This window comes from Gadus morhua, chromosome 3 (genome assembly GCF_902167405.1).
Source record: "Gadus morhua chromosome 3, gadMor3.0, whole genome shotgun sequence".
In the NCBI taxonomy this organism is placed as follows: domain Eukaryota; kingdom Metazoa; phylum Chordata; class Actinopteri; order Gadiformes; family Gadidae; genus Gadus; species Gadus morhua.
The window spans coordinates 16,895,669-16,907,396 of NC_044050.1; the positions used below are offsets into that span (position 1 = coordinate 16,895,669).

Below are 11,728 nucleotides of genomic sequence, written 5' to 3' on the forward strand. Positions count from 1 at the left end.
GGGGGATTTTCATGTAGGGAAAAAAACAAAAAAATGGGTTAAATTCTGAGGAATGTTTACTTTTCTTGTAGGCTCCTTGACGGTTATGTATACAAACTCATGCAACATAGTTAAGCATATCACAAAATAGCAATTCATGTTGTAGGGCACACTATATCTGGTGAACGCATTAACTCCCCAAATTCTACAGAATCATACATTCAGAAAGCAACAGTTTGGTCAAGCGCCATTTCTGATACATAGCCCTCATAAAACTGCACAAGTAAGACTTACAGGAGTCAAAAGCATACTCCCTTTCTCATCTTTTGGAATAATAAAGTGCATTTGTGAAAGGTGTATATAAAAATATATTATACCAACTAAAAAACCTTAACATAGACAGGACAAAGGAAAACACAGATGAAACATAATCTAAAATATAGTTTGTTGGTGGTTTGTTTAAATCAACAATTTCCTCTTCCTAATTACAGGATGTGAACTATAATGTAGGAAAACCAAGAGACATTCACCCTACTTAACGTAAATCCATCGTAACAGAGCATACAAATATTAAACCTATGATACAAGACCGGCTGCTCATGATTTATCATTGCAACTAAACAAACATTTGCCATTGGAACTGTGAGGTCAGAAATGATAATCCACATCATTTGTTGACAATAGAGCTCAAGATAAAGGCAACAAGATGTTTTCCAGATGATTATATTGATGCCATGCAGCAGTGAATTTTTCCTCTTACAAACACAATTCCTTCAAAAACTGTTGTCGTAGTATTAGTCGTCCTAGTCTCCTGAATGCTGTGATTTGAGAAAATGAAAGTGTTCTTTTTAATCTTAATTCAACAAGCAATCTGACCAAATTGTTAATCTTGTAGAAATTAGACCTGTACAAAGACAACTGTATCTGGAATTAAAATGTAGTGGCTGGGTCGAATCCCCGATGTGTGTTGGGTTGGATGGGCGCCCGTGAGCAGGATTCCAAAATTCTACCTGCTCCTTAGGAAAATCTACTTTTGGAGACTTGGATGAATTTCGTTTAGGATGGAAGTGTCCGATAAATGAGTACAGTCATACTGTTTCTATCCTGACATAATGGAGCACGTAGTCCACCAATAACCAATGCCTTTTTAAAAGACAGCAAGTCTCCTGGTAATATCTCCCAGGGGGTTTCATAAGTAACTTAATATCAAATGTGTTTAGATATAGGATTTTCCTTATCTTACATTAATGGGTTGATGAGTATTATAATTAAGGTAATGATAAATCCGAATGTCTTTTTAACCTGAAACTCATCTGATGTAGAAATCTTCCAAAATTCACCCAGTAAATGCAAAAGGTGGGCTTTTGTAAACAGTAGTAACTTTCTTACAAAAATAAACTTTGCATAACAAAATATACACAATTTTTATGCCATAGATTGAACATATTATGTTGAATTCAGACACACAGACAAGACAACTGTAATGTAGACATCCTAGTGGTTATCTCTCTATGAGATTGTTAACAGTCATGTTAATAATAACCTACATGTTTGGCACATATACCGTTTCAATATGCTACAGTGAGCACCCAAACAGCCCATAGCCATTCGATGTGTGGCTTTTCTTGGTAAACCAGCCACAGTAAGACAACGGGCAGTTAGGGACCTCCTTTTTACAAATGCACTAGAGGGACTAGTCATGATTGTCAACCGGTGAGGACAGCTTGACTTATCCGTCATTCACACCACACTTCATAGGGTTTCAGAAAGCAAAGGACAAATGGATAAAAAAATTCAATAGGTGCAGTTCGACTGATAAAAACATAAGACCCAATGACAGGAGGTACAAATGTGCTATATACAGTCCTATTTATCATAAAATGTGCATACATTATAAAAATAAAAGTTGAGTGAGAAGCGTGTTCCTATAGTAATTTGCTAGGCAAATATAAACACCAACTTCCGCTCTTAGTTTAACATTTCGTTGGCTATCGAACTACGTTTATACGTGTACATACACCTGACATAACGGCGTAAACAGCGAAAAATATTGGACCTATCATTTTGTTTGAGGTAAACAAAAATTTGAACAAACTCTACAAACATGCTGGTTATTTAAACGTTATCCCTAAGGGCATTTTAAAAGGATTTCACTGGTAGGAGAACATACCAGACACTTTGACACATGTTCAACGCTGTTGTGATGTACCCTATGAATGCATGTCATATAGAGAATCCATTCTGAAATGTGATTGCAGTAAAAAACGATTCACATAAGGCACATATAATGCAGAAAAAAAACCACAACGTAAACAACAAAAAGGGACAACTGAAACGTATTGGAATAAGCAAGCCCTCCCCCAAACATCTGATGTCCATTAAAACTCTTAAGGCCCGTCCCATCAACAGTAGGGAGGAGGGGGGAGGTGGTTGGCCCATCAACAGACACAATACAATAACAGAGGGACAGTCCTCCCTCTCTTCTCCACATCTGTTGACTGTGACATCAGTCATCACAAGGGCCAGCAGCGGTGTGTTCGTCCACAACAAAGAAGAAAAACAGAAAGTAACACGCGGGTCGTCTGTTCTCCTCGGTCACCAACGTCCAAACTATCAATGGGATCCCTTTAATCCGGTGACACAGAGTGGCAATCCACCAAAGAGTTCTGCCCCAGCGGTTGGGGCTCCGCAGGCTGCTCCTCGTCCCCCACGCGGGCCCCCATTCTGGGGGGGTCCGGGCCGCTGCTCAGTGGGGGGGGGTCTGAGGGAGAGGGAGGATATGGTGAAGATGCAGTGGATTGGGCGCAATGCTTATGTCAGGCCTGTGAAGAACACACACACACACACACACACACACACACACACACACACACACACACACACACACACACACACACACACACACACACACACACACACACACACACACACACACACACACACACACCTCATCTAATCTGTGGCTGCCAATTAATCAAATCCCATGGATTCAGGTCATGGTGGAGGGCTGACTCACCACCAGTACAGTCTGGTCCGTGCTCCGGTGCAGGGGGTACCCAGTCATCCTGGTCAGAGAGCTGCTGCAGGCTGATGGACCCTGCTACTGGGTCCAGCACCACCGAGCTCTCGTTCACCGTCATCTCGCTCGCCCCGGTGATTGCGTTGGTGGGCCCGATGGAAGCCTCGTACTCTGGGGGTATCTCGTCCGAGCCATCTTCACTGGGCTGAAAGAAGACTGGGGGGTTAGTCTGCAGCACTATGCTGCGGTTTCTGAATGGAAAGGGTAGCTTTCCATTCAGCTTGTTCAGCAAGGGTAGCCTAGGCTACCCTAGCTTGTTCAGCAAGGGTAGCCTAGCGGCCAGCCTATCCATCTAGGGGAGCCTAGCCTATCCATCAAGGGTAGCCTAGCGGCCAGCCTATCCATCTAGGGGAGCCTAGACTATCCATCAAGGGTAGCCTAGCCTATCCATCAAGGGTAGCTTAGCGGCTACCCTATCCATCTAGGGTAGCCTAGCCTATCCCTCAAGGGTAGCCTAGCTTATTCATCAAGGATAGCCTAGCTTATCCATCAAGGATAGCCTAGCCTATGCATCACGGGTAGCCTAGCATATCCATCAACAGAAAGGATAGCCTAGCTTATCCATCAAGGGTAGCATATCATATCCATCAACAGAAAGGATAGCCTAGCTTATCCATGAAAGGTAGCCTAGCCTACCCATTAAAGGATAGCCTAGCTTATCCATCAAGAGTAGCCTAGCTTATTCATCAAGGATAGCCTAGCTTATCCATCAAAGGCAGCCTAGCCTATCCACCACCGGTATCCTAGCATATCCATCAACAGAAAAAATATCCTAGCTTATCCATCAAGGGTAGCGTAGCAGATCCATCAACAGAAAGGATAGCCTAGCTTATCCATTACGGGTAGCCTAGCATATCCATCGTCTGAAAAGGTACGCCTAGCTTATACATCAAGGGTAGCCTAGCCTATCCATCAAGGGTAGCCTAGCTTATTCATCAAGGATAGCCTAGCTTATCCATCAAAGGCAGCCTAGCCTATGCATCACGGGTAGCCTAGCATATCCATCAACAGAAAGGATAGCCTAGCTTATCCATCAAGGGTAGCATATCATATCCATCAACAGAAAGGATAGCCTAGCTTATCCATGAAAGGTAGCCTAGCCTACCCATTAAAGGATAGCCTAGCTTATCCATCAAGAGTAGCCTAGCTTATTCATCAAGGATAGCCTAGCTTATCCATCAAAGGCAGCCTAGCCTATCCACCACCGGTATCCTAGCATATCCATCAACAGAAAAAATATCCTAGCTTATCCATCAAGGGTAGCGTAGCAGATCCATCAACAGAAAGGATAGCATAGCTTATCCATTACGGGTAGCCTAGCATATCCATCGTCTGAAAAGGTACGCCTAGCTTATACATCAAGGGTAGCCTAGCCTATCCATCAAGGGTAGCCTAGCCCTAGCATATCCATCAAGGGTAGCCTAGCCCTAGCATATCCATCAACATAAAGGATAGCCTAGCTTATCCATCAAGGGTAGCCTAGCCTATCCATCGATCTCTTTGCTTGAGGGGTTCTTAAAGGGCAGGTAAAGCCGAGCAGGATCTCTTTCGGAGATCCCTAGGCGTTCCCAGGCTAGCTGGGACATGCCATCCCTCCAGTGCTCCCTGAACACAAGAACCACCTCGCCTTGATCCTCTCCAAGCTCCTTTGAGCTCCTCTGGGAGGGATGCGACTTCCTCTTCCTGAACTACCTTCAGCTGCACGTACTCTCCGCCTTAACCTTTCTGTCACTAACCCAGACCGAGGCCGGGTTTTTAAGTCCCTCTTATAATAGGATTACATTCTTAAAGTAGCACATTCTACGTTCGTTGTGAGGAGAGGGCTGTGTGGCCGTACCATAATGCCCAGTGCCTTGAGGATGTTGGTTTTGCACATGGGGCAAGTTCTCTGGTCCTGCAGCCACGGGTCAATGCAGTGTTTATGGAACAGATGCCTGGATCAACCAAATAAAACAAAAAAATCATTGATACTGACGCCAAACTACATTTAATGCACCGAAGGAAGACTCTCAAATGAATTGTATGAAAAATAACATGCAAGGAGTTTGACTAACCAAATGAGGAGAGCCAGTGTTTTACCTGCACGGTAAGATCCTTACAACGTCGTTGGGCTTGTAACTTTCAATGCAAACTGGGCAGCTGTCAAACTCTGAATCTATTTCCTGCACAGTAGGGAAAAGAATATAGGAAGTCCTTCTTAATTGTATTTTATATTGCAGGTAGAATAAGATAAGATAAGATACAACTACAACCATCCCCAACAACATGAAGATGTGATGGGTTAATATATATTAAAAGGCAACAGGCTAAGCTTAAACTATTATGTAGCCATGTTGCTTACATTGCATAGTACTGGGGACTGTTTGGCTGCCGGGCATTTATTGAGAGGTCTGCACAAGGACATGTTCCAAAGAGCTGGATTACTCACTGGTTTTCGATGTCAAAGTCCTAAATGTAATTTTCCATAAACAGACATTGGCATAAACTCAGTTCAAAAGGTAAACGGTGAACTGCTTCGAACCGAAGGCCCATTATAGATACCACACATTTGTATTAGTACTGCAGCACCTTACAAATGCACACATTGCTTATCTTATCCCATTGTGATTAATGATTGGAATCCATAAGGATCACGCATTTGTTGGCTATTGTATATAACCTGCCATGACCGCGTTATCGTTCCCATATTCAAATATTACTTATATTATTATTTGTTGAATCACTAGATCAGTATTCCTTCAAATTAAAACAGCTGATCTGGAGAACCCTGGCTAATCAAAACCATAGATCTGAATTAAAAATACCGCAATGAAGTAATTCCTGCGTGGAAGGATTCACAATGTTTTTGCCCTACCAAAAAAGCCTTGGAGATAACCTAACAAGAAGACAGAAAAAGATATTCTCATAAGTTCTGGTAAGAAAAACAACAGGCAAGGAAACTAGGAGTTTTGGTGTTTTTCCACAAGTGATTGGGTTCATACATGTGACGGAGAAACAATCAAACAGCACGAACCGTGTCCCCTTTCTTGATGGTTCGCACTTCTAACCTGCTGATGGCCTTTTTGGCTGCATCTCCCAGGCGCCTCTGAAAGATCAAAATGAACAAGAAAGATGTTCATATGATGCAAGATATGATGATATGAGATATGATGCAAGAAACAAAAGGTGAGAACAAGTGAGGATTAGATGTCAAGGTCTAGAAATATAAAATCAAATAGAAACCTGGTATTATTAGCAAAACCTGAAAATAGACCCAAAAATCATGACTTTTGCCTTAAATCGCATACGTCACATTCTGATGCTTATATTAAAGAATTTGGCCGGTCTGCTAAGACCCAAGGTTAATTGCTGACATTGTCTATGTCAACGTATAAATAGGCCATGTGTGGTGTAGACTCGTTCCGAGTCGTTCTAGACATCTATAGCATTCCAAACGATTGTTTAGCAGCTCCCATAGCTAGTAAGTAAGTAAGTAAGTAAGTAAGTAAGTAAGTAAGCTTTATTTGTACAGCGCCTTTCACAGACCAGGGTCACAAAGCGCTTCACAGTTAAAACAAAAACAATAACAATACACAGTTAAGAAGTACATACAAATTTAAGTTTAAAAGGCCAAGACAACTAGGTGACAAACATAGCAGCCCCAAGACAGCTAAGCAAAAGCATGAGCAAACAAATAGGTCTTTAGTTGCTTTTTGACGGAGTCAACAGACTCCATCGAACGCAGAGAGAGCGGAAGATCGTTCCAGAGCCTGGGAGCAACAGCCTGGAAGGATCCGTCTCCTCTGGTCCGGAAACGAGTGCGAGGAGAATCAACAGATTCTGATCCACAGACCTCAGAGCCCGAGTTGGGGTGTAAGGCTGGATCAGATCACTGATGTAAGGCGGAGCCTGGCCATGCAAAGCTCTGAACGTTAAAACCAAAATTTTAAAATTGATCCTGGACGAAACTGGCAGCCAATGAAGAGCTTTAAGAATAGGGGTTATATGAGTCCTCCTATTGGTGCGAGTCAGAACTCTCGCTGCAGAGTTTTGCACTAACTGCAGGCGAGACAGCTCCTTTTTGTTTAGACAAGAAAACAAACTATTACAATAGTCTAAACGCGAAGACACAAATGCATGAGTGATCAGCTCCAAGTCATTTTGTGAAACCATTTTCCTGAGTTTCGAAATGTAGCTGTATCTTTGTTTGGTCCAGCTCAGGTCAGCGCATACAACAACCCTGGCTAGGTTGCTTTAACCAATAGTGCGGACGAAGGAAATCCATAAGTTTAAATTCTACGTTCGCCGGCCAATGTGCATGCTCATGGAATTCCAGACTGAAAGGCATCTAAGTGCATACAAAACCAGGTTTTATTAATTACTGATTGGAAAGCGGCCCAAGCATTGAAGGAACTGAACACAGTGCTCAGTTCCTTCAATGCTTCGGCGGCTTTCCAATGGGTTCATAACACCGTATCCCCCCTCTATTGAAATGTGGTTCTGCACTAAGAATTCAGAGCTATCACACTGCCTTTATCGCAGCCACCATCTTCCACCATCACACCCACAAACAAGTCGGTGAGCATGCTCAGTAGCATGTAAACACAGAAGCTCTCTGATTGTCCAGATGCTAAACATTTCCTTTACTTTCAGCTCACAGGCCCTACAGAGGATATTAGTACATTACATCACTGGAAGACAAGGAATCTTTCCTGTGTAGATGATGCATATCATCACTTCTAACTCACCACTGCATCACTGTTAATGTTTACTTCAAAATGTATGATTCCGCAAACAGCCACCTCACATTTTGTGTTTTTTTTTACATCTACCCTATTTGAATATAGTGTTTCAGGTTTTAATGTGGCCCACACCAAAGATAGCATTTTGTCTCACTGTGGAAAGACAATACAATGTTCTTAATCTGATCAGAAGACATCCATGAAGCCCTACCTGGTTGCGGTCGCGCGCGTTGACGTAGCGGAACCTCTGGATGTAGTAGAAGACGAGCCAGGCCAGGGATATGGTCATGAGGACGATAAAGGAGATGGAGACAAACACCACTGAGGTTCTGCTCACGTACTTCTGCAGGTTCCGCGTCCCCACCGTGATGTCCATCATGACCATGACCCCCTGCTCCAGCAACGCCACAATGTCCTGCCCCTTTGGCTCCGGGATCATCACAGCGATTATGTCTCCGGTGCCTGGAGGAGTCAAATGCACCCGTCTCCCCACGTTAGCTCCAGGGACAGGAATCAGCGGAGTGCATTAAAGCAGAGTGCGTCGTAGAGTGCAGACATAGTACGTATTTGCGATTCTGTAAATATTGTGATACGATGTCTTCATTCTTTTGCTAACTGTTTTTATATTTTGTGCGGTTTAAATTATGGATTATCGTTGGGGTTCAGGTTTGAACAGAACAGCTGATGCATATTGACTACTGGCTCATTCACTATAGAGCCCTATGTAGGTCATACTGTATTTCCTTCCACTCAAATAACATTGATGTTCTGGGCTTCGATTTTTTTGTCAACCTGCTGAAGTATTTTGGAAGCAAAGATTCCCGCTACAGACAATCCATTTTTTCCTCCATCTATAGGTAGCTTTAACGGGAAGCATTTCTTCCAAGGCCATTGGCACTCTTTTAGACCCAGTGGTGAGAGCTGCATTTATGTCATTTTGGACATTTTTGTCTGTTGCTCATGAATTGGGATCCTGAAAATACGCAAAGTGACCTCATGGAGCTATACTTTGCTTTAAATTGACAAAACCAAATAATGTTGAATTTTCAATTTCTATTCATTAGGGTCGAGTCTAGTTAACAAAGAAAAATACTTAGATTTTTTGCAAGTTAGTAATTTCAGAGCATGATTTCTGGAAGGTACAGGGAGCGATTTCCCAAGAACATATTCAATGAGACAGTTGGTTTACATGATTCTTATAGGGAAATTCAAATCAAGGGCAGTAACAACACAGGTAACAAAGGTGAGGGTCATTGACCATAGTTGACAGTTTCCTATTGGTCATAGCTGAAGTAATTCATGGCGGCAGGGACCAAGGTATGGGCAATACACTTTAGAGGAATCTGTCATTTCTGCAAGGCTGCAAAGCAGTTAAAGGAATCTACAAAGCAAAGAAGTCAGTAGATTGGAGTGACCTCAGTATTCGAGTCTGTGGCCACAGTGGCAATGCAAATGCAAACTACCTTTACCACCTTTCAATGAGAGAGTGGAAGGGAGACTTCCCTAGGTCCGAGGAGAATGCAAATCAATACTTATTATTCAAACAAGGTTTATATAATTGGTTTATTGTTGTATATAGCTACGGCTTATATTTTCACGACAATCAGCGTGACTGTATAAGTTCAGATAAGATGTCTGTATTGCTACTAGTTCCATTCACCGGGCCCTCAACATGAGTGGCTGTCGCAGTCCTTTTTGGTCCAGATCCCCACAGCCATCCCTCTAAGGCTGGGTGGATTGAGTCTTCAGGCTTCACCCAGCAGCAGTGCTTCCTAGGCAGGTGCCGGACATGTGGCCCTGAGGGGCCCCCTTAATACTGCATGGTGAGGCCTCTGTGCCTAGAGCTACTTCAACACCATCGCTAGGATTGAGCCTTCCATCTGAAGATGCTCTGTTTGGATCAAATAATAGGAGCCCCTAACATGCCAGCCTCCCTGGGATACAAAGTAAATGTATAGGTTTATCAATGCATTTGGTTACGAGTACGATACCTAGCCTCTTCTAAACTCGACTTAAGTTCATGACCCAAACTAAGTGAGTTTTCCGTTCACCTGAAAACCCAGCCACGGCTTTAAGCAAATTGATGCAAAGGGAAAACAGTGGACACAGAATAAATGAATACACTATAGCAGGAATAAAAAAGCCTTACAAGTAGCCTACTAAAACCCATGTCTGTAACGCAATCCTAAAGCCAAACAATTAGAAAAGAAATTCCAATGTTGCAATATGGTATTTACTTTTTAGGATATCCTTAAACCGTAAACTCAGGACATCTCCTGCTGCCCACTGTGACGCAGCCAGAGAAGATAAAAATAGCCCTGTCTAAGACCATAATACCCACACAGGCAGGCTGTGGCCAGTCAAAGAAGTGATGTTTTAAAATGTACTGTTGGCAAAGATTTGGCAATGAAAACGACAATGTAGCCAATATGGAGATATCCCTTTTGCTGGCTCTTGTGTTTTTGGCAGATTATAAAGGTTAAGACATAATGGATTGTTAGTGACACACTCAAATACCACACGGTAAACAGGGAAACAAGCCAAAAAAAGTTAGACATGGCAGTCTTTTCACACAATAAAGACCTGGCTTTTGTTTTTACTTTAGACATCAAAATCTGTATTTATATAGCTTTAAGATTAATAATTGCATTGTAATTCATATTAACGAATTCAATATTAATTCCTAAAGACAGATGTGGAGAAAGCTCCATGAAACTGCACCTCGTTAGGTGTTGAGCGTTTGCCTAACCCTTCTTTCATGCAATCTTCCCTTCCTTTCGTTGAAGGTCCTGTACTTCACTTTCTTGCTTCTGATCACATGATTCTCTTCTTTGATTCCTCTCCCGATTTAAATCTGATACATCTTGATGTGTGTGGCTGACATTGTCTTACTGCACCCATTTTCACTACCCATAAATGTACGACTATATAACCACATCTCCGCCATGATGTAGCGTTCCATTCCTCCTTCGCTACCTCATTATTCCCACCCCTCGCCACAACTACTCCTCAGCCAAGGGCTGTGATATCGATCATCTCACGGGAGCTACATCAAAACCAGATATCTGTTTAATGAAAAAAGAGAAGCAATGGAGGCAAAGCATCCCCTGCCACGGACAAACTTCCACAGACAAACATCCCCTGCCACAGACAAACATCGTTAACTAGTAGTTAACAATGTACTACTAGTAAAAAATAAATAAATAACATAACAAAAAAACATAACATGGTGACACTCGTCTGGAAGCTTCTCACCTGGGTGCGGCATGGTTATCGTGTCGTTTGGGTTGTTGGAGCCCACATTGTAAATGACAACTGCGGATGCATTGCGACTTGCAGCATTGCTGATTTTCTCCCGAAACGTACAATTCCCCCTAGCGATCAACGCCACCCAGGCGATGTTCTGGGAGGCGATGGGGAATTTTACATTAATGTGACATCCTTGTCTGTCCCGAAAGAAGGTAGGTAATAAAACAAGTCCGCGAGCTTCCTTCTTTGGGGAGTGTTCGCCATAGCGACCACACTCGGATTTATCGGTTTTGAGTTCGGAGGTGACAGGGTCTTGATATGTTATGTTGATGAATGCCGTGTACCATTCTTCCTTCTCTGCGACTGTGAACTCAAGGCACAGCACATTTCCGAAACAAAAAGACAGGAAGCAGGTGGAGAGAGCTATGTTCCTGCAAGCTCGGGTGAGGGACACTGCCATTTTTCAGAAACAAGGGTCCCGTCCCCACCTCCGGGGCGAACACCTTGCCCAGTGTCGGGAGAGATCGTCTCCCTTTCTAAAAAATAATATAAAAATAAAAATCTTTATGCGTTCATGTCTTTTCTACAAATTAAGAGCAGAACTTTTTTGTTTTTATAAATACTATCAGACACGTTGGCTTTCGTTTGAGGTGTTTATGCTCTTAGCAGCGCACCTCCACCGGCGAGAATACAGGCTGTT

The 11,728-nt window shown here is 42.8% G+C and overlaps 1 protein-coding gene across 1 annotated transcript; it reads right to left on the reverse strand.

The window, feature by feature from the left end:
• Positions 1–38: 38 nt before the first annotated feature.
• On the reverse strand, positions 39–11,716 carry LOC115540920 (RING finger protein 150). The gene is made up of 7 exons (XM_030352589.1): positions 11,035–11,716; positions 7,991–8,241; positions 6,072–6,143; positions 5,138–5,220; positions 4,896–4,992; positions 2,996–3,203; positions 39–2,740 (listed from the first exon to the last, which is right to left on the reverse strand). Exons 1-7 carry the CDS (start codon positions 11,486–11,488, stop codon positions 2,607–2,609), a joined length of 1,299 nt encoding a protein of 432 aa, XP_030208449.1. The 5' UTR covers positions 11,489–11,716; the 3' UTR covers positions 39–2,606.
• Positions 11,717–11,728: the final 12 nt, after the last annotated feature.

Excerpts from the sequence above, each read along its gene's own strand:
- LOC115540920 (XM_030352589.1), bottom strand. The coding sequence starts at position 11,488 with ATGGCAGTGTCCCTCACCCGAGCTTGCAGGAACATAGCTCTCTCCACC. Across the intron at positions 8,242-11,034 it reads GATAACCATGCCGCACCCAG|GCACCGGAGACATAATCGCT; the intron begins GTGAGAAGCTTC and ends TGACTCCTCCAG. Across the intron at positions 6,144-7,990 it reads ACGCGCGCGACCGCAACCAG|AGGCGCCTGGGAGATGCAGC; the intron begins GTAGGGCTTCAT and ends TTGATCTTTCAG.